At 40.7% G+C, this 23,115-nt stretch overlaps 3 protein-coding genes and 1 pseudogene across 3 annotated transcripts in view; all 4 read right to left on the reverse strand.

The window, feature by feature from the left end:
* Window positions 1-124: 124 nt before the first annotated feature.
* Window positions 125-2,324, reverse strand: LOC117626213 (protein ACCELERATED CELL DEATH 6-like). The gene is made up of 3 exons (XM_034357873.1): window positions 1,716-2,324; window positions 973-1,499; window positions 125-853 (listed from the first exon to the last, which is right to left on the reverse strand). The coding sequence occupies exons 1-3, from the start codon at window positions 2,308-2,310 to the stop codon at window positions 239-241; spliced, it is 1,737 nt and encodes a 578-aa protein (XP_034213764.1). The 5' UTR covers window positions 2,311-2,324; the 3' UTR covers window positions 125-238.
* Window positions 2,325-4,542: 2,218 nt separating this feature from the next.
* Window positions 4,543-10,957, reverse strand: LOC117625400 (annotated as a pseudogene).
* On the reverse strand, window positions 6,431-7,205 carry LOC117625668 (ankyrin repeat domain-containing protein 6-like). Its single transcript, XM_034357194.1, is given in 2 exon segments — window positions 6,431-7,016; window positions 7,019-7,205. Coding segments are annotated over 2 exon segments (738 nt in total). The 3' UTR covers window positions 6,431-6,465.
* A 5,805-nt stretch (window positions 10,958-16,762) lies between the features above and the next one.
* LOC117625401 (protein ACCELERATED CELL DEATH 6-like) overlaps window positions 16,763-23,115 on the reverse strand; it is a 9,719-nt gene continuing 3,366 nt past the window's right edge. Inside the window, exons 2-4 of the mRNA XM_034356955.1 lie at window positions 18,239-18,474; window positions 17,492-18,024; window positions 16,763-17,377 (exon numbers count right to left, since the gene is read on the reverse strand). Coding sequence (XP_034212846.1) covers window positions 16,763-17,377; window positions 17,492-18,024; window positions 18,239-18,474 — 1,384 coding nt within the window. The remainder of the gene's footprint in view (window positions 17,378-17,491; window positions 18,025-18,238; window positions 18,475-23,115) is intronic.

Raw genomic sequence — 23,115 nt, forward strand, 5'->3', positions numbered from 1 at the left:
GTGGCAAAACCGGAAAGCTATAGGCACCAAAACTAGATTCAAGAGCTATTGGTATACAGAAAAACTAGATTCACCAAAGCTGTACATCAAAGTTGTTCATCTAATAATGTGACAGATGTGATGATGAAATAAAAGCAGTTGAACTACAAAACCCTCACTAATTTTCAGCCTTGTGTATGGGATATCTGTTGACATGCATCCTAGTGCATGCAAGTAGTGAAGAATGCACTCTTATTCTTCATTGTTTATTTGTAATTCTGGACTTGAGCTTACAAAGATGAGAAATAAAAAATCTGCCGGCTTCAGGGATGGAAAACATTTTGACCAATTGGGAAAGAAACAGGAAGGTACTAACATGAAAAGCAACCCCAATTGCATGTCCCATTATTCTGACGAATTGCTGATGGGGCATGACAGCCGTAATCCCTGTTGTGAAGGCTACTGCAGTGAATTGCAGAGCGAAATATGTAAGAGTAGCAGCACTTGTGAAATAGTAAACATAGGAGCACTTGTTGCTGTTAACAGCTCCCCAGAACAGAAGGCAAGCTGCAATTATTGAGAAAGTCATGGCAATGGTGTCTGCGATGATGAACAGTTTGAGATATTTGCTTGATTCCAGAAGAGCCACCCCTTTGTCTGGACCAATATTGTTGTTGTAGCCTCCAGGCATTGTGAAGGCCGCTGTAAATGTCACAGTTGTGATAAGTGTTGCAACCATCAAAAGGGTCTGCCCCATTTGTTTGTAAGTTTGCACTGCATTGGTTTCTTCTTGGTCTGCTCTTGAGAGGATCTTGATGCTGTCCAACCAAGAAGGCGGTGTCCGGAGATGTCCCCAAATGCTTGGGACTATATTCTGCAAATAAATTGATTAAGAGAAACAATGTCCATAAGACTCAAAGTTGTAGTTTGTTAAGCATTAATACCCCAATTTGGGAGATTGATCATGTATTTAGTTACTGCTCTAGTACTCACTCTGCGAGATGTAATTTCTTTGATTGACCTATCAATGTCAAATGCTGTTTGGCCATATTTGTTCTTGGATCTTGGATTTACTCTTCCATCCCACTTCAAGTAACACAAAATCCAAGTTTTTCTTTCAATGGTGGCTAGATGCAAAGGCGTATTTCCATCAAAATCAGGCTGGTTTATGAGCCCCTCCAGCTCTGCTGTTTCTAGTATATACCTGACAACTTCTGTTTGCCCATTGAAGATTGCAATATGAAGAGCATTCCGTCCATAAGGGTCGACAAGTTCTCCCGAATCTGGGCAATGTCCAACAATCTCTCTAATCACATTGGTATAACCTTTGCTGGCTGCAACATGAATTGGTGAATAACCCTGTTTATCCAAAACATACGCAATCGAAATATCGAGTTCTAGTAATCGTTGAACTGTTTTATGGTCTCCCAGGGATGCTGCATAGTAGAGAGGAGTCTTGCCTTGGTGGTCAGCTTGTTTGATCAGCTGCTGTTTGAACCTTAGGAGGGATTCCACGACACCTTATAATCATACACAAAAAAATTTAGCGTAGATTAGAAAAAATTACAGAAGACTCTTACTGATTAGAGGAGCAACATCTGTATGGAATGGATACTATTATTTTTATTTATGCAAAATTCAACTGCCAGATGTGTCAATAGTGAAAGTCCCACATAGGATTTGCAAGTTAATTGAGAAAATGGTAGCATATGTTACTGGGCCAAAGTATGACATACCAAAATGCCTCTCAACCACAGCAGCATGCAGAGCTGTTTGGCCATCTGAGCCACCATGAGCTGATGAAGGGCTTGATTGCAAAATTTGATTCAGAATATCTAACAATCCCTCTCTTGCAGCCAGGTACAATGGAGACTCACCTGCCTCATTTTCAAAACAAGCCAATTTGGGGTCCATCTTAAGTAAGAACTCAGCCACTTTGGTGTGACCATTCCTTAAAGCTTCGTGTAAAACCGTGTTGTTTCCCCTATTTCTGATTCTCAGAGTCTCAGTCATGCTGTTGTTGGCGTTCCCGAAATCTGCTTGTGACATGGACAAGGTTTCTCTGACCAGATAATTGACAATCGAGAAGCACCCAACCCTTGCAGCCACATGTAAAGGAGTATCTCCATCTAAATTTGGCTGTGTGACAAGGGACATGCATCTGCTATAAATCTCAGCTGTAACATTTTTGTGTCCAAATTGCACGGCGATATGGAGGGCAGTGTTTTCTCGGGGTGTAAGTTGATATAGTAGCATGGGATCATCGTTAAGAAGTTGTTTAAGGAAGCAAACATCCCCTGATTTTGCAGATTTGTAGAGCCTTGGATCCATGGAATTTTTGGAACTAGGTATTACATAATTGTGGGGTTGCTTTATATAGCCTTGTTATTGTAGGTAGTTTTGACAGAGCATTTGCATTGGCGCTTGAAAAAAAAAATCCAAATTCATCCCATCTGAACCAAGATTTTTGTGCACTGACCTCTAAGTTGCCGTGGTCTATTTTGGTTCACGTGGAGGAATTGAACCCACCTCAAGTTCAACTCAGTTGACTATATATCTAGACTAAACCAACCGCCACTAAGATTGAACATTCCAACCCATTTTTCAAAATCGAAACTTGACAGGAAAAGCTTCAATAAATTTGTGATTATGACAGTCACGTCTGCTTCATACAGTTGTCTGCTATGGCTGATTTCAAGACCTTCAACCCAGGTCATTGTAAAACTAAGAAACGGCTCGTAACTTCTAAGTCTACAGACAACAAGAAATAATGGGCCAGTAGAAGTGGAAAGGAATTGCTGTAAAGTCAGAGCCCTGCATCATTTTATGCAGTGTGAGAAGCATGTAATGTATGTATTAACATTGGCTGATGAAGTGGGTTAATTTGCACCTTCTCTAAGTCTACAGACAACAAGTCCTCTAACCAAGCTTAGAACTTCATAAACGAGAAAATCGATTTAGAAGTAAACCCCCACAGAAAATAATTCAGAGAATGAAAAAAGAAAGAAATTCAAACTCTTCATATGCAGACTTTTCCTTTTGTGTTCGACTTCAGTACGCAGATCTTTCCTCCTTTGTTGTTTCTGTTCCTTGACTGTTCTGTTCTTTTAATTCCGTCACATCAGTTGTGAACTTGGCCTCCACTTGTGCAAATGGTTGAAATTGAAACTTCAAATGAATCAAAGAGAGAACTGGGGCTCGGTTGACTTGAGAAACAAAGCTAAAGTCTTCTTGCGTTGAGTTTCAGAGGGAAAATGGGCAGAGGCAAACTTACGTGGTGTGTTGATTAAAAGAGCCAATAAAGATTTCATATATGCATATAGCTGAGATTTGAGGGAAACCATTATAGGGCTCATTATGGATTATATTTTAATTATCTGAACCGTTAGATTTTAGATATTTTCTACAAAAATTATCTCTAATATATATATGGCAAAAAGTCACTTTTGGTTCCTGTAGTTTGCCACTTTTACCATTGGTCATTGTCGTTTCAATTTGGTCACTTTTGTCCCTATAGTTTTCAATTTGAGCAATTTAAGGACAATCCTCAATTTCTGTTCAATTTTTTAACTTCCGTTATTTGTGGAGGGGCAATTTGGTCCACAAATTATTAAAAATTCATTCCTTCAAAAAATTTAGTTTAATATAAAAGTAATATTTTTGAAACAAAAAAATAATTTAATTTCCCCACCCCTTATCGGTTGAAACCCAAGCCCATTGAAAAGCAAAAGTTTTTGAACCTATGGTTCTAAGTAGGGGTGGGCATCGGGACCAGAAAATCGGAACACCAAACCATACCGGATGGAAAAAATTGAGAGAAAAATTGGTTGATTAAAAAAGTCAATAAACCAGCATCGAACTGGACCGGACCAGTTCTAATAGATTCCAATTTCAGTTTCACACCGCACTAAACTGAACCGAATTGGACAGGACCAGTTGTTTATAATTTTTTTTTATAACAAAATTATTTAACTAAAATGCTACATTTTTAATCTCATAGCTAATATTTCCCCAAGCCCAACTTCAAAACATCTCTCTTTTAGGCCCAATATCTCTCTTTGTATAAAATTGGATCAATTGTTAATTTTCAAGCCCAAAAAATAAAATTTTAGTTTGAATTTATATAAAAAAAGAGTTAAAAAAATTAATAATAATAATTCGATCCAAAACTCCAAAAAACATAAACCAAACAAGAATCGATTCAAACTGGACCGCTGGTTTAAAAAAAAAAAATTCACTAAAACCAAACCGAACTTGACCGGTTAAATAGTACCCGTTTCGATTTCGATTTGAGGTGAACACCTTACCCAACTGGACCACACCCAACCCTAGTTATAAGCCTTGAAGGCATCGTGCCAAGAGAAGCTTATGTGCTAGGCCGCAATGTCTTCCCAATCTTCTTCACTTACCACTCTCCCTCTCCCGAAATCCCTTATTCTTCTTTTCTCAGCCAAATCTCTCTCCCTCAATTCAATTTGGCATTCCCTTTCAGACTCAACCCCACCTCCTCCCATCTTTGCACTTGGGACCGCGTTTCTCAATTACAGATCCAAGATCAGCTCCACTTCTTCTGGTACTTCAATATGAACTATGATCAAAACATTGTCTTGAGATGCTTTTGGATTTGAATATATTATGCAAGTAATTGAATTGAGAAGTGTAATCTGATAGTGATCACGGTGTCACATGTAGGTCACGTGAACAAACAAGCACAAGAGCATGGGGTTTGGCTGTTTTGGATGGCTGGGGTGGTGGTTGGGTTAGAGGGAGGTGGTGGCTGGCGGGGCTTGGGTGGGGCTGTTGGTAGGGGTTGGGTTGGGGTTGGGAGGAGAAGGAGAAAAATTGAGGATTGTCCTTGAATTGCTCAAATTGAAAACCACAAGGACAAAAGTGACCAAATTGAAACAACAGGGACCAAAATAATAAAAGTGTCAAACTACAAGAATCAAAAGTGTATTTTTGCCTATATTTAATACTTGAAATACATTTCATAATTTTCATCTTGGATTAAAGTTCTTTTATTTCGTTTGATTTAGTGAGTGAATTCAATCCAAACCTATAAAGACTTTTGTGTACTTTTTTTAAGTGGCTAACTTTCATAGACTTTTTAGAGTTTTAATGACCTTAACCTCAATGACATACTTTCAAAGAATTTTATAGACTTTCATAAAGTGTATCATACAATTTAATAGACTTTTGTTATTCTTGAATTTCAATTCATTACAAACCTTGATAGTGTGTATGGGAGAGAACCCCCTTCCGTTTCCTTAAAGGATCGGATTTGAACTAGGAGTGGCAATTTCTGTTGTGAAGGCTGCTGCAGTGAATTGCAGAGCGAAATATGTAAGAGTAGCAGCACTTGTGAAATAGTAAACATAGGAGGACTTGTTGCTGTTAACAGCTCCCCAGAACAGAAGGCAAGCTGCAATTATTGAGAAAGTCATGGCAATGGTGTCTGCGATGATGAACAGTTTGAGATATTTGCTTGATTCCAGAAGAGCCACCCCTTTGTCTGGACCAATATAGCCTCCAGGCATTGTGAAGGCCGCTGTAAATGTCACAGTTGTGATAAGTGTTGCAACCATTAAAAGGGTCTGCCCCATTTGTTTGTAAGTTTGCACTGCATTGGCTTCTTCTTGGTCTGCTCTTGAGAGAATCTTGATGCTGTCCAACCCAAGAAGTCGGTGTCCGGAGATGTCCCCAAATGCTTGGGACTATATTCTGCAAATAAATTGATTAAGAGAAACAATGTCCATAAGATTCAAAGTTGTAGTTTGTTAAGCATTAATCCCCCAATTTGGGAGATGGATTATGTATTTAGTACTCACTTTGGGAGATGCAATTTCTTTGATTGACCTATCGATGTCAATTGCTTTAGGCCATATTTGTTCTTGGATCTTAGATTCACTCTTCCGTCCCACTTCAAGTAACTCAGAATCCAGGTTTTTCTTTCAATGGTGGCTAGATGCAAAGGCGTATTTCCATCAAAATCAGGCTGGTTTATGAGCCCCTCCAGCTCTTCTGTTTATAGTATATACCTGACCACATTTGCGTGGCCACCAACAATGGCCATATGAAGAGCATTTCGTCCATAAGGGGTCAACAAGTTCTCCCGAATCTGGGCGATGTCGAACAATCTCTCTAATCACACTGGGATGACCTTTGCTGGCTGCAACATGAATTGGTGAGAAACCCCGTTGATCCAAAACATATGCTATCAAAATGTCGAGTTCTAGTAATCGTTGAACTTTTGTATGGTCTCCAAGGGATGCTGCATAGTAAAGAGGAGTCCTGCCTTGGTGGTCAGCTTCTTTGATCAGCTGCTGTTTGAATCGTAGGAGGGCTTCCATGATATCTTACAATCAGACAAAAAATTTAGTTTCAACATAAAAAAAAAAAAAAAATATATATATATATATATATATATTTGCAGAAGTGAGGAGAAAAAATATAAATTAAAGAGGAACTAGCTAGACTCTTAATTATTTATGCAAATTCAACAGCCAGAGGTGTCTCTCTGTAGTGAAAGCCCAATATAGAATTTGCAAGGAAATTGATATAATTGTAGTTGCTAAGGGCAACTGCATAATTAAACCATAGCTCAAACATATATATAACTGTGCTAAAGTATGACCTACCAAAATGCCTCTCAACCACAGCAGCATGCAGAGCTGTTTGGCCATCCGAACCACCATGAGCTGATGAAGGACATGATTGTAAAATTTGATTCAGAATATCTAACAATCCCGCTCTTGCAGCCAGGTACAATGGAGACTCACCTGCCTCATTTTCAAAACAGGCCAATTTGGGGTCAATCTTAAGTAGAAACTCAGCCACCTTGTTGTGACCATTCCTCACAGCTTCGTGTAAAACCTTGTCGTTCCCCCTATTTCTGACTCCCAGAGTGTCAAACATGCTGCTGCTGCTGACGTTCCTGAACTCTACTTGTGACATGGACATGGTTTCTCTTACCAGATAAGTGACAATCGAGAAGCGGCCAACCCTTGCAGCGACATGTAAAGGAGTATCTCCATCTGTGTGAGAAGGGACCTGCATCTGCTATAAATCTCATCTGTAACATTGTTGTGTCCAAATTGCACGGCGATATGGAGGGCAGTGTTTTCTCGGGGTGTAAGTTGATATAGTAGCATTGGATCATCGTTAAGAAGTTGTTTAAGGAAGCAAACATCGCCTGATTTTGCAGATTTGTAGAGCCTTGGATCCATGGAACTTTTGGAACATCCTGGTATTACATAATTATGGGGTTGCTTTATACAAGGCCTTGTTGTTGTAGTAATTTTGACACAGCATTTACCTTGGCAGCTGGAAAATTCTAAATTCATACCATCTGGACAACCAAGATTTTAGTGCACTGACTTTTAAATTCTTGTGGTCTATTTTGGTACATGTGGTGGAATTGAATATGCCTAAAGTTCAACTCGGTTGGCTATTCGTCGAAATTGGAACTTGACAATAAAGCCTTCAATAACTGTGTAATTATGACAGTCACGTCTGTTTCAAACAGTAATCTGCCGTGGCTGACTTCAAGTCCTTCAACGGAGGTCATTGAAAAACTAATAAATTTTGGATTCTCTTGAACTGCTGTCAAGCATTGCCTGATGAGGTGGGTAAATTTGCACCTTCTTCCAAGTCTTTTATCTATTGACTGAAAAGAAAATAACCATGGAATTTTATGAAAAAATGAAAGAATTTCAAACTCTCCCTGAAGATGCAGACTTTTTAGTCCTTGGTTTCAGACTTCTGTTCCTTTTTGACTGTTTCGTTTTTTATTTTGGTTTTTTTCTCTTCTTATTGACTGTTGTTTCTGTTGCTGTGAACTTACGACACTTGCTTCTCCATGATTTGGGTCATAGACTCTTTAACGTGTACTTTACTTCATTCGTGTCTCCACTCCAAAACCAATTGGTAATGGGAGTAGCGAAACTCTTTATAAACCCATACTAGTAACTTTCCAATGTGAGACTTTTTCACTTTTACATCTCACACTCCCCCACACGTGTGGCGAATGTTCAAGTCTAACACATAAATAACACACATTGGGTGATGTTGAACACTTGTGGCCGTTGGGCTTTCACACGTGGACAACCCGCTCTGATATCATGAAAGCTTTGAATTTTCTTGATATATTTTCCTCATTGAGAAAGGTATTTATAATACAAAGGGTTGACAAAGTTCTATTGTACAGCTAACAAACGGCGAGGAAAATAAAATCCAAAAATTGAGTAATCTAATCACACAACTAACAACTATAGTTTACTCTTATTAGAGGAAATAAGTAGATGTCTGAGGAGGAAAAATAGGTGATTTAATAAGTAACATTAAGTGTCAATGGTTGAAACTTCAAATGAATCAAAGAAGTGGGGTGGGCTCGGTTGACTCAAGAAACAAAGGGGAAGTCTTTTTACGTTTCTATAAGTTCCCAAGGACAAATGTGAGGACAAATGCACCCATGCACCCGAGGTACTATGTTCTTTATGTATCCAACTGAGAGCGCACGAAAGGCTTGGGCCAATCCAACTGACACCCGATTAGTACTTGAGGTACCATGTTCAAGTGCATTATCGTGGCCACAACTGCTACTATTGCTTCTTGGACTCTCATGTATGAGATGACTCACTGCTATAGCTTACATGCATTGCATAAGTTGGCAGATCTTATCTCAACCTTGGCATCAGTAATATTGAAATACAAACTTTATACATCAAAAGTGTATAATATTGTGACAAATTGTAATCTGTAAACTTTTAAACATCAAACTTGTTCATTAGATATGTGATAGATGTGCTGAAGGGGTAAAAGGAGTTGAACTATAAAGTAGTGCAAAATGCACTTATTCTTCATGGTTTGTTCTTGATTTTGCACTTGAGCTTACAAAGATGAGAAATGAAGAATCTGCAAGCTTCAGGTAGGGAAAACATTTTCACCAACTGGGAAAGAGCCAAGAAGGTAATAACATGAAAAGCCGCTCCGACTAGGGTTCCCAAGGTTTTGAGAAATTGCTGATCAGGCATGGCAGCCTTAATCCCTGTTTCGAATGCTATTGCGGTGGATTGCAGAGCAATATATGTAAGAGCAGCAGCACTTATGAAATAGTAAACATAGGAGGACTTGTTGCTGTTGACAGCTCCCCAAAACAGAAGGCAAGCTGCAATTATTGAGCAAGTCATGGCAACAGTGTCTGTGATGATGAACCACTTGAAATCATTATTTGACTGCAGAAGAGCCTGCCCTCGGTCTGGGCCTACATCATTGTTATACCCCCCAGGCATTGTGAAGGCAGCTGCAAATGTTACAGTTGTGATAAGTGTTGCAACCATCAACAGGGTCTGCCCCATTTGCATGTAAGTTTGCACTGCATTGGCTTCTTCTTGTTCTGCTCTTGGGGATATCTTGATGTTGCCCAACCATGAATGTTGGGTACCGAGATGTCCCCAAATGCTTGGAGTTATGTTCTGCAATTCCTATTAGATGAACAGTTGTAGTTTGCTAAGCATTATGACCAATTATATAAAAGGAATATTAATTATGTTATTAGCACTCACCCTGGGAGATGTAATACTAGATTCTTTGATTGACCTATCAATCTCAATTGCTGTTTGGCCAAATTTGTTCTTGGATCTTAAATTTACTCTTCCATCCCACCTCAAGTATCTCAGAATCCAAGTTTTTCTTTCAATGGTGGCTAGATGCAAAGGCGTATTTCCATCAAAATCAGGCTGGTTTATGGTCCCCTCCAGCTCTGCTGTTTCTAGTATATATCTGACAACGTTTGCTTGCCCATTGAAGATTGCAATATGAAGGGCATTCCATCCGTAAGGATCAACAAGTTCTCCCGAATCTGGGCAATGTCGAACAATCTCTCTAATCACACTGGTATGACCTTTGCTGGCTGCAACATGAATTGGTGAGAAACCCTGTTTATCCAAAACATATGCTATCGAAATGTCGAGTTCTAGTAATCGTTCTACTGTTCTATGGTCTCCAAGGGATGCTGCATAGTAAAGAGGAGTCTTTCCTTGGTGGTCAGCTTCTTTGATTAGCTGCTGTTTGAATCTTAGGAGCGCTTCCATGATATCTTACAATCAGACAAAAGTTTAGTTTAAATATTGATTAAAAAAATTGCACAAGTCAGGAAAAAATATAAATTAAAGAGGAACTAGCCAGAATCTTTTTTTTATATTTATAGAAGAGCAACATCTGTATGGAATGGATACTACTATATTATTTATGCAAATTCAACTCTCTGTAGCGTAACCCCCATAAAGAATTTGCAAGGAAATTGATATAATAGTAGTTGCTGAGTGCAAGTGCATATTTAAACCATAGCTCAAACATACATAACTGGGGAAAAGTGTGACATACCAAAATGCTTCTCAACCACAGCAGCATGCAGAGCTGTTTGCCCATCTGAACCGCCATGAGCTGATGAAGGACTTGATTGTAAAATTTGATTCAGAATATCTAACAATCCCTCTCTTGCAGCCAGGTACAATGGAGACTCACCCGCCTCATTTTCAAAAGAAGCCAATTTGGGGTCAATCTTAAGTAAAAACTCAGCAACCTTGTTGTGACCATTCCTCACAGCTTCGTGTAAAACCGTGTTGTTCCCCCTATTTCTGACTCTCAAAGTCTCAAGCATCTTGCTGCTCACGTTCCCAAACTCTACTTGTGACATGGACAAGGTTTCTCTGACCAGATAATTGACAATCGAGAAGCGCCCAACCCTTGCAGCCACATGTAAAGGGGTATCTCCATCTAAATTTGGCTGTGTGAGAAGGGACCTGCACCTGCTATAAATCTCAGCTGTAACATTTTTGTGTCCAAATTGCACGGCGATATGGAGGGCAGTGTTTTCTCGGGGCGTAAGTTGATATAGTAGCATGGGATCATCGTTAAGAAGTTGTTTAAAGAAGCAAACGTCCCCTGATTCTGCAGATTTGTAGAGCCTTGGATCCATGGCATTTTTGGAACTAGGCAGACATTACATAATTGTTGGGGTTGCTTTATATATGGCCTTGTTATTGTAGGTAGCAAGTGTGGAAATTTTGACCGAGCATTTACCTGGGCACTTGGAAACCAAAAAAAAAAAAAAAAAATCCAAATTCATCTAAATCGGAACAACCAAGATTTTTGTGCACTGACTTCTAAATTGTTGTGGACTATTTTTGTGCATGTGTAGGAATTGAATCTGCCTCAAGTTCAACTCAGTTGAGTTTATTTTTAGACTACACCAGAAGCCTCCAAGTTGACTATGGATATAGACTACACCAGAAGTCTAAGATTGAACATTACAACCCCACTTTTCGAAATTGTAATTAATTTGACAATCATGTCTGCTTCGTACAGTAGCCTGCCATGACTGACTTCAAGTCCTTCAACCCAGGGCATTGTAAAACTAGGAAACTGCTCATAAGTGCTAATGTGTATGTGACAGCCTTGAAACAAAACAAAATACTAAATGAGCTAAAATAAATTTATTAGTTTAACTATAACTATCTAATGATATAATAATACCAATTGATTTTGAAGCAACCACAATGGTTTCGAAACAATAAAGACGATGGTTATGTAGAAAATATATTTCCTTGTATTAAACAGATTACACAAAGTCTCTATTTAAACTGATACAGGATATCTACGTAAGGTAGGAAATAATATAGACATGAACACAATCCGATTTACAGGGCTAATTGCTAGGAGGAGATTGTGAAGTTGACTTCCGTGTGGGCTAGGAAAGGAAAAGGAAAGCTGCGTTAATACCACACCACCACCACCCCACACAACCACCACCACAAAGTGGGCGTCACAGGATGCACAAGTTTGGAAGACATATGCTGATGGCATGGTTTGTGAAGGGCTTTGGTAAACAGGTCCGCAGGTTGGTCAACAGAAGGAACAAAGCAAACTTGATGACTTCCAAGAGCAAGTTTTTCACGAACAAAGTGATAGTCCAACTTATTGTGACGTGTGCGGGTATTGAAAACTAGATTGGCCCATGTATGTCGTGCTGAGATTGTCACAAAAGAGTTGGATCGAGAACTAAAGACGCACACCCAATTCATGAAGAAGGGAGTAGAGCCAAGTGGTTTCGGCACAAGCATGAAAGAGGGCACGATATTCCGATTCTGTACTAGAGCGCGAGACTGTGGGCTGTTTCTTGGAACACCATGAGATGAGGTTAGTTCCAAGAGTAATCACATATCCAGTGGTCCACCGACGAGAATCAGGGCACCCAGCCCAGTCCGCATCAGAGTAGGCAGAGAGAATAGCTGCGGTAGTTTGAGGAGTGAAGGTGAGGTCGAGATCAATAGTGCCCTTGATGTACCTAAGTGTAAACTATCTCGGTTGGGTTGGAGATGAGAGCACCATCAAAGATAGAGAGGAGAACCTTGGTAGCCAATGGAGTAGATGCGGGTTTGGAGTTGAGAAGATTGGCTTTGTGTAAAAGATCATGTGCATATTTGAGTTGATTGATGTGGAGAGTACTATCCTTATGAAGAACCTGTAAACCCAAGAAATAGCTTAGCGGACCAAGGTCTTTGACATCAAAGTGGCCACATAAAAGAGAGATGAATTGTTGGAGATGAGTGGAATCACTGCTACTTACCACGATGTCATCGACATATAGAAGAAGAAAGAAGGTATGAAAGGCCTGTTGAAAAATAGATAATGAACTATCAGCTTGGCTCCTTGTAAAGCCTATAGAGAGAAGGAAAGTACTGATGCAATGGAACCAAGTACGAGGTGCTTGTTTGAGGCCATAGAGTGCTTTGTGGAGCTTGCAAACATAAGAAGGACAAGTGGGATCAATGAAACCAGGGAGTTAAGCCATGTAGACATCTTCTTGAAGAAATCCATGGAGAAAGGCATTTTTTAACATCAAGTTGACGAAGGGACCAACCACGAGAAACTGTAAGATTGAGAACAGTGCGAATGGTGGCAAGCTTGATAATAGGACTAAAGGTTTCAGCATAGTCTATGCCCGGACATTGATGAAAACCCTTGGCAACTAGACGAGCTTTATGGCTTTCAATGGAGCCGTTAGAGTGACGCTTAATCCGAAAAACCCACTTGCACCCAACCAAGTTCTGAGAAGGAGAGGAAGGAACCAAAGACCATGTATGATTTTTGAGAAGTGCATTGATCTCTTCAGTCATGGCGTCACGCCATTCAGGATGCTTAATGGCATGTGAAAAACAAGTAGGTTCAATATAATCAATAATAATTAATAAGGCACGGGGAATGGGGTATTTAACAGTGCCGTCGGTATGAAGCTTGGGCTTTTGAATGCCATCTTGAAGGCGGGTGTGCATGTGAGGAACATGGGCAGGAGTGGGAGATTGAGGAGCTGCTGGAACTTGGGGGTTAGGAGCTGCTGAAAATGCGGGGTTCCGATGTCACATCCCGGGATCAACTCCGCTGTAGCACTATATTGTCTGCTTTGGGTCCCCCTCTCTGCCCGCACGGTTTTGTTTCTGGTTGCTCGTGAGCTCCCAGAAACAAAACCGTGCGGGCAGAGAGGGGGGCTCAAAGCGGACAATATCGTGCTACGGCGGAGTTGATCCCGGGATGTGACATCGGAGCTACTGGAACTGAGGGTTCTGAGTTGCTGGAACAGGGGCAGGCGCAAACGGAGAGAGGTGTATGCGAGGGCATCTGGAATAAGTTTGGAGTAATGGCTGGGCTAATGCGGTCGTGGAGTGGACTAGATCTAGGAGTAACGGGAAAAGTCATATGTAAAATAACGATAACCAGTGCAGAAATGACCGGGGACATCCATACATCAGAGCGAATTAAATAGAAGGGAAATGGGGCAAAAGTTTTATTACTAATAAAGGATAGTTTGGTGGATTTTCTAAGTGCACAATCCTTATAGAAAGCATGAGAGCCTTTAAAGCCTAGAAATGGCGCTAAGTGAGAGAGCACAGGATGGGATGAATGGCCAAGGCGACAATGCCAAGCAGGAGAGTGCACGGTGGTAAGGGCACGAGGGACGGTGGATGAGTGAGAGGAGAGGGAAAGTGGGTAAAGACTATCTTTTGAAGGGCTCTGAAAGAGTAACGAACCATTACGTAAGTCATAGATTTGATAAAAGTCAGGAGTAAAGACAAAAAAAACTAAATCATCACGAGTAAAACGGGCAACATAAAGAAGATTAGTACGAAGAGAGGGAAGACAAAAGACATTTTGAAGAAAAAATTTGTGAGAACCTAAAGGAAAAGGAAGAGAGCCAGTATGAGAAATAGAGAGAGAATCTCTATTACCAAGAAATACAGAATTATTACCCTGATATGGCTGTTGATTTTGGAGATTAGAAGGACTACCAATCATGTGATGAGTGGCACCTGTGTTAGGGTACCAAGTGAAGTCAGGTAGCTGCATGAATTGAGCCCCAGCAAAGGAAGGAAAGGATTCTAGGCCATTACAGCGATAGGGACATGTTGTAGTAGTATATTGATTGGTATTGCAGGTGGTGCACCAAGCGGGTCCCAAGACACTAGGAGCTGAGTTGGGCCGGGCATAGTGTTTGCTAGAAGCAACAGATTGGGCACAATAGGGCTAAAAGGAAGGCCAATTGCTTTGAGGTCCAAAACTTGGAGCAAAATGAGGCCAAAGTTGATTAGGCCATTGGAGCTGCTGGGAGCCATTCCACGGGTTGCTCCAGAAAGGTGAGAAGTTGCGCTAACCACCACGTCCGCGACTGTGCCAGCCACCGCGGCCACCACGCCTGTTGCTGGAGAAGCCACCACCACGGTAAGAATTTAAGGAAGTATGACCGGTGGTGTGAGGAGAAGATTGGGTGGCCATTAGCACTGTGTTTGATAAGGAGAGATTCGATGAGCCTATGCGTCGAAAGCTAACAAACGAGCACGAAGATCAGCAAAGTCAGGAAGCAGAGGAAAATCGAGAATTGCAGTGATGAGCATGTTGTAATCGGGTCCTAAACCCGGAGCACAGCAGTGACAAGTTCTTTTGGGGAGACAGGTTCATTTATGGCAACCAATGAATCGGCAAGGGACTTAGCATGACGAAGGTAAGTATCAATGGGTTGTGAGCCTTTTTGCATATCCATGAGTCGAAAACGAAGAGCAGATTCACTGGCTATACTGGATTAAGAGAAGTGGCGTTGGAGACACTCCTAGAGATCCCGTGCAAAGGTGCAGTCGACAGTAAGAGACAGAATTGACTCAGAGAGTGTACTGGTGATGTAGCTAACAATGAGTTGGTCTTGTTGGTACCACTGAGTATGGGCGGAATTAGTTTGGGTAAGAGTGGCGATGGTGGTTGTGGGTGTTGTGGTGGTAGAAGTGGAGGTTTGGGTAGAAGGTTGTTCATGAGTGCCATCAATAAATTTCCATATAGGTCATGCACGACCGACTAAAAAAGGTTTGAGTTGGCGGAGCGAAGGAGTCAGTAAACTTGATAAAATGGGAAGAGTTGGGGCTAGGGAGGGAGACGGTGGATTCAGACGAAGCCATGAGGTAGACCTAAAGGAGAGGATTGGATCGAATAAGGGAGAGGGAGGAAACCCTAGGTTAGGCTGATACCATGTAGAAAATATATTTCATTGTATTAAACAGATTACACAAAGTCCCTATTTATACTGATACATGATATCTACTTAAGGTAGGAAATAATATAGACATGAATACAATCTGATTTATAGCAGGAAATCCGATTTACAGCAGGAATGGCTATTTGCTAAGAGGAGATTGTGAAGTTAACTTCCGTGTGTGCTAGGAAAGGAAAGCAGCGTTAACAGGTTATTTCACTTCTCATTTTTCAATTTATTATACCATACCCAAAAAAAAAAAAAAAAAACTAAATCAATATACTATACCATACAATAAAATCATAAATGAGAAAATCGTTTTACCAACAAAAAAACAGGACAGAATTTCAAACTCTCTCCAAATATGCAGACATTTTAGTCCCTAGTTTCAGACTTCGGTAAGCAGATTTTTCCTCCTTTGTTTACATAAATTGTTTTATGTTCCTTTTTGAATGTTTCATTTTGGTTTTTCTTCTTCTTCTTCTTCTTGACGTTGTTTCTGTTGCTGTGAACTTACGACACTTGCTTCCCCATGATTTGTTTTAGACTCTTAACGTGGACTCTACTTCCTTCTTAACGTTGAAACTTCAAATGAATCAAAGAGAGAAATGGGGCTCGGTTGACTTAAGAAACAAAAGGTGAAGTCTTCTTACGTTTCTATAAGTTTCAAAGGACAAATGCGCCCATGCATCCGAACTAATACGATTGCTTCTTGGACTAATGCACTTGTTGTAATAGTGTAGTTAAGTTTCAGTCAAATAGGTCTTGAAACATTTTGGACAGAAACTTGTTCGGTCTTTGGTTGTATATTCATGCTACTTTATTTCGTAAGGCTTAGATCTGAGTTAATCAACATTGACTTCTCATATTAGCATACCAAGACAGTATAGAAAGAGTGCTCAAGAAGCTAGAGAGAAAAAGTTTTCTCCCATATCACATTTCTGGATTTTCTAGCTTGAGATTGATTTCACAGATACTTTCTTCTTTGTTTATTTGCTCTCTTTCTATCTTGTGTGTGTGTGTGTGTTAGTTGAATCATAAAACCAAGATATCTCAAAATCCAACAATTAGTCTACAAAATTTCATACATCAAAAGTGTATAATATTGAATTGTAATCTTTAAACCCCTAAACATCAAACTTGTTCTAATGTGACAGATGTGCTGAAGGAGTGGTTGAACTATATAGGAGTGCAGAATGCACTTATTCTTCAAGGTTTCTTCTTGCTTTTGCATTTGAGCTTACAGAGATGAAAAATGAAGAATCTGCAGGCTTCAGGAAGGGAAAACATTTTCACCAGTTGGGAAAGAAACAAAAAGGTACTAACATGAAAAGCGATTCCAACTACGTGGCCCAAGACTTTGGCAAATTGCTGATGGGGTATGACAGCCTTAACTCCTGTTGTGAATGCTATTCCAGTGGATAGCAGAGCAATATATGTAAGAGCAGCTGCAATTGTTAAATAGTAAACATAGGAAGACTTGTTGCTGTTAACCGCTCCCCAGAACAGAAGGCAAGCTGCAATTATTGAGCAAGTCATGGCAATGCTGTCTGTGATGATGAACCACTTGAAATTACTATTTGACTGCAGAAGAGCCTGCCCTTGGTCCGGGCCTACATCATTGTTGTATCCTCCAGGCATTGTGAAGGCTGCTGCAAATGTCACAGTTGTGATAAGTGTTGCAACCATTAAAAGGGTCTGGCCCATTTGCTTGTAAGTTTGCATTGCAATGGCTTCTTCTGGGTCTGCTCTTGAAAAAACCTTGATGTTGTCCAACCAAGAAGGCGGTGTCCGGAGATGTCCCCAGATGCTTGGCATTATATTCTGCAATTAAATTCATTTAAGAGAAACAAGGTCTATAAGATTGGCAGTTTGTAATTTGTTAAGCATCAAGACCAATTTTATACAAGGGATATTAATTATGTACTTGGTACTCACCCTGGGAGGTGTAATATTAGCTTCCTTGATTGAACTATCAATCTCAATTGCTGTTTGGCCATATTTGTTCTTGGATCTTGGATTTACTCTTCCATCCCACTTCAAGTAACACAAAATCCAAGTTTTTCTTTCAATGGTGGCTAGATGCAAAGGCGTATTTCCATCAAAATCAGGCTGGTTTATGAGCCCCTCCAGCTCTGCAGTTTCTAGTATATACCTGACAACTTCTGTTTGCCCATTGAAGATTGCAATATGAAGAGCATTCCGTCCATAAGGGTCGACAAGTTCTCCCGAATCTGGGCAATGTCCAACAATCTCTCTAATCACATTGGTATAACCTTTGCTGGCTGCAACATGAATTGGTGAATAACCCTGTTTATCCAAAACATACGCAATCGAAATATCGAGTTCTAGTAATCGTTGAACTGTTTTATGGTCTCCCAGGGATGCTGCATGGTAGAGAGGAGTCTTGCCTTGGTGGTCAGCTTGTTTGATCAGCTGCGGTTTGAACCTTAGGAGGGATTCCATGACATCTTATAATCATACACAAAAATTTAGCTTAGATTAGAAAAAATTACAGAAGACTCTTACTGATTAGAGGAGCAACATCTGTATGGAATGGATACTATTATTTTTATTTATGCAAAATTCAACTGCCAGAGGTGTCAAGAGTGAAAGTCCCACATAGGATTTGCAAGTTAATTGAGAAAATGGTAGCATATGTTACTGGGCCAAAGTATGACATACCAAAATGCCTCTCAACCACAGCAGCATGCAGAGCTGATTGGCCATCTGAACCACCATGAGCTGATGAAGGGCTTGATTGCAAAATTTGATTCAGAATATCTAACAATCCCTCTCTTGCAGCCAGGTACAATGGAGACTCACCTGCCTCATTTTCAAAACAAGCCAATTTGGGGTCCATCTTAAGTAAGAACTCAGCCACTTTGGTGTGACCATTCCTCACAGCTTCGTGTAAAACCGTGTTGTTGATGCAGCACAAGCAACAAAGGTTTCAAGCGAAACCTTGAGTAACAAGAAAAACTGGATTCCACCAGAAAAATTAAGAGAAGCTCTCTTAGATTAATGTTGATAAAACTGAGTTACAGAAACATTAGACAAACCTGTCTAAATACACAATTCTCAACAACCCTCAACCCTTCAACTACCGGAGAGTTATTACATAAAACTGAAAAAACAACAGAATTAATTTGGAGTCTTAATAACGTAACTCCTAAACTGTCCGAAACAGAAGAAAACAGAATTAAGTTGGAGTCTTAATAACATAACTCCTAAACTGTCAAAACAGAATTTATTGGAAAATTAACTACCAAGCTTTAACTGCAGTTTTGGAAGGCCAAACGACCTCAGAATGCCAAAATCCATCATATGTCATAGCAAAGCAGTGAGTTAGACTCGTGGCGTCGTTCCCTTTCCGAAATGGTATTTTCCGTCCTAATCGGAGCTTGGACGACAAAACTGCAAATTCCCACTACGTCCATTTTCTAGCTCAACCGCGATAAAATCTGCTATCTGTTCTACATCAGTCTCTTAGATTAATGTTGATAAAAACTGAGTTACAGAAACATTAGACAAACCTGTCTAAATACACAATTCTCAACAACCCTCAACCCTTCAACTACCAGGGAGTTATTACATAAAACTGAAAAAACAACAGAATTAATTTGGAGTCTTAATAACGTAACTCCTAAACTGTCCGAAACAGAAGAAAACAGAATTAAGTTGGAGTCTTAATAACATAACTCCTAAACTGTCAAAACAGAATTTATTGGAAAATTAACTACCAAGCTTTAACTACAGTTTTGGAAGGCCAAACGACCTCAGAATGCCAAAATCCATCATATGTCACAGCAAAGCAGTGCGTTAGACTTGTGGTGTCGTTCCCTTTCCGAAATGGTATTTTCCGTCCTAATCGGAGCTTGGACGACAAAACTGCAAATTCCCACTACGTCCATTTTCTAGCTCAACCGCGATAAAATCTGCCATCTGTTCTACATCAGTCCCCTCCACCTCCGAGGAACTCGACCCCGAGTTATGATCTGGATAAAGGACCTCATCTTCACGGAACTCATATAAATCTGCAACATTAAAAATATTGGAAATTCCCATGGAATCCGGTAACTTAATAACATACGCATTATCATTGATCCGTTTGAGCACTTTGTAAGGACCATATTTTTTTGGTTTAAGCTTGCTATATGTGCCAACTGGAAACATCTCCTTCCTCAGAAATATCATCACAGAATCGCCTTCTTGAAACACTTTAACTCGCCTATGCCTATCTGCAGCAGCTTTGTACTTAGCATTAGTTTGCTCGAGTTTCTGCTTGACTTCATCTCGAACGGCTACTACTTCTTCAGCCAAATTTTTCGCTGCCACACTGGCTTGCTGGCCTCTAGGCAGTTTCACCAAATCAACAACATGGTTAGGTATAGCGGTATAAACAATGGAAAATGGAGACTTCCCAGTTGCACTATGGACTGCACTGTTATATGCAAACTCCACCTGTGGCAGTGCATAATCCCATTGTTTTGGCTTCTCTCCACAGACACTTCGTACCATGTTGCCCAATGTCCGGTTTGTAACCTCAGTCTGGCCATCAGTCTGGGGATGGGCAGTGCTGCTACGATTCAAAGTAGTCCCAAACAGCCTCCACAAAGTGATCCAAAAATGGCTCAAGAACTTGGTGTCACGATCTGATGTTATGGATGTAGGAACCCCATGCAAGCGAACAACCTCCCTGAAAAACAGTTTGGCTATATTTGATGCATCAGCAGTCTTTTTGCAAGCTATGAAATGCGCCATTTTTGAAAACCGATCAACCACCACAAATACAGAATCCACTCCCCTTTGTGTTCGGGGCAAACCGAGGACAAAATCCATAGCAAGATCCTGCCAAATATCGTTAGGAACTGGTAATGGCATATATAATCCGGTGTTTTGTACCTGCCCCTTCGAAGTTTGACAAGTGTAGCACTTGCGCACAATAGTTCCAACATCTCGTTTGAGTTGTGGCCAATAAAATCTCTCCTCCATCCCTGCAATTGTTTTATCACGGCCAAGGTGACCACTCAATCCTCCACCATGCAAGTCCCGAATGAGCTTCTCCCTCAAAGAGGAAACTGGAATACACAACTGGTTGCCTTTGAACAAATAACCTTCATTAAGAAAGTAATCTGCCATTGGCTCTTGATTGGTGCACTTAGTCCAAATTTCCCGGAAATCATCATCACCTTCATATAATTCCTTCAGACATTCAAACCCCACAACTTCTTGAGTTAGTGTGATTAACAATGAAGCTCTTCTACTCAGCGCATCCGCCACACGATTTGTCTTGCCGGAAGTATGCTTGATAACGAACGAAAATTTCTGCAAAAAAGTCACCCATCTAGCATGCATTTTTTCAATATTTTTCTGGCTGTTAATATACTTCAACGCTTGATGATCTGTAAATAAAACAAATTCCTTCTGGATAAGATAGTGCTCCCATTGCTTCAAAGCTCGAACAACCGCATAGAACTCTTGGTCATAAGTACTCCACTTTTGACGTGCATCGCTCAACTTTTCAGAGAAGAATGCAACTGGCCGCTTGTCTTGTGAAAGCACAGCTCCGACTCCCACACCGCTGGCATCACATTCAACTTCGAAAACTTTCTCAAAGTTTGGAAGGGCTAGAACCGGCGCAGTGCAAAGCTTTTTATTTTATTTCTGCAAAGCTTCTCTTTTGCTCCTCTCCCCAGCTGAACCAACCCTTCTTCAAACACTCTGTGATAGGTGTAGCGATGGAGCTGAAATGCCTCACAAATCTCCTGTAAAAGGTGGCCAAACCATGGAAACTTCGAACCACAGAAACTGTTTTTGGGGCTGGCCAGTCAAGAATTGCCTTGATCTTCTCGTCATCAACCTGGATACCATTCTCACCAACAACAAAACCCAAGAACAGTAGCTTATTTGTGCAGAAAGTACATTTTTTAGGTTCACATACAGTTTATTTTCTCTCAAAACATCTAAAACTTGTCTCAAATGCACAAGATGTTCTTCTTTTGTGGTGCTGTAAATTAAAATGTCATCGAAATAAACCACGACAAAAGAGCCAATAAATGGTCGAAGAACCTGATTCATGAGTCTCATGAAGGTGCTAGGCGCATTTGACAATCCGAATGGCATCACCAACCATTCAAATAATCCGTCCTTGCTCTTGAACGCTGTTTTCCATTCGTCGCCAGGTCTGATGCGAATCTGATGGTAACCGCTTCGCAAATCTATCTTGGAAAACACCCTTGAGCCGCTAAGAACATCCAGCATATCCTCCAACCGTGGAATGGGAAACCTGTACTTGACTGTTATCTTGTTGATTGCTCTGCTATCAACACACATTCGCCAAGTCTTGTCTTTCTTCGGAACCAGCAAAATAGGAATTGCGCAGGGACTCAAACTTTCCCTGATAAATCCCTTCTGCAGTAATTCTTCAATCTGCTCTCTTAGGATGTCATTCTCCTTGGGGCTCATCCGATAATGAGGCAGATTCGGAAGGCTAGCTCCAGGCACTAAGTCAATTCGGTGTTGTATGTCTCGCATAGGTGGCAGATCGTTTGGCAATTTTTCAGAAAGTAGCTCCTGAAACTGTGACAAAATCTGCTGCACTTCTTGTGGAATGTCACTTTCTCCTCTGCCAAGCTTCAACAACCCCTTCAACACGAAGGGACAAAAATACTCCGCCTCTTTGACAGCCTCGTTCAACTCCTGCTCGCTGCTAATTAGGGTTAGAAAACTAGAACACCTCGTCTTGGGCTCAACAGATTGTTTTGAGGGCTTTGTAGTTGCCATTGCAATTTTCCGATTGTTCCAAGAAAACAAAATTACATTATCTCGTCCCTTGTAAGTCGCATCCACATCAAATTGCCAAGGTTGCCCTAATAAAATATGGCATGCATCCATGTCAATAATATCACATAATACATCATCGCTGTAATGCTTACCAATGGACAGTGGCACACGGCAAGTCTCAGCAACACGAACCGAAGGACCTTTTTTAACCCAACCTAATGAGTAAGGGCTGACATGTGGCTCCGTTGATAGCTGCAAATGCTCCACCAATTTTTTTGACACGAAATTCTCGCAACTTCCATTATCAACGATCACATCACACACCTTGTTTTTGATTGAGCAGAGGGAACGAAAAATATTATGACGCTGCCCTTCCTCCTTAGGTGCTAAAAGAACTCTCTGCAAAACCAAGGTAATCTTCTCCATTCCTTCTTCAATTGCAAATTCAGCCCCTGCATAGTCATCTTCCCCGACTTCATCTTTTTCCTCCTCGTCATCGACCTCCTCAATAAAGTTAGCCTGCTTCCGCTCTGGACAAACATTAGAACGATGCCCTGGTTTTTGACAACGGTAACATATGTCCGTCATGGGCTTGGCATACGGATTCTGGGATTGGTTTCGGAACTGCCCTATGTTGAAATTTCGGCTGCTGCCTTCATTAAAATTTTTGTTTTGGACAGTTGATGCTGGCTTCGTCGTCCCTCCAGGTTGCTACTGCAGTTTCCCCTTATCTCCGGAGCCACTAGAAGCACCAGTGGTATATTCGGAGGCTTCCG

This window comes from Prunus dulcis, chromosome 4, assembly GCF_902201215.1.
Source record: "Prunus dulcis chromosome 4, ALMONDv2, whole genome shotgun sequence".
NCBI lineage: Eukaryota > Viridiplantae > Streptophyta > Magnoliopsida > Rosales > Rosaceae > Prunus > Prunus dulcis.

Coding starts and splice junctions, on each gene's coding strand:
- LOC117626213 (XM_034357873.1), bottom strand. CDS start 2,310: ATGGATCCAAGGCTCTACAAATCTGCAAAATCAGGGGATGTTTGCTTC. Junction 1,500..1,715: donor TGTGGTTGAGAGGCATTTTG/GTATGTCATACT, acceptor TATGATTATAAG/GTGTCGTGGAATCCCTCCTA. Junction 854..972: donor AAGAAATTACATCTCGCAGA/GTGAGTACTAGA, acceptor ATTTATTTGCAG/AATATAGTCCCAAGCATTTG.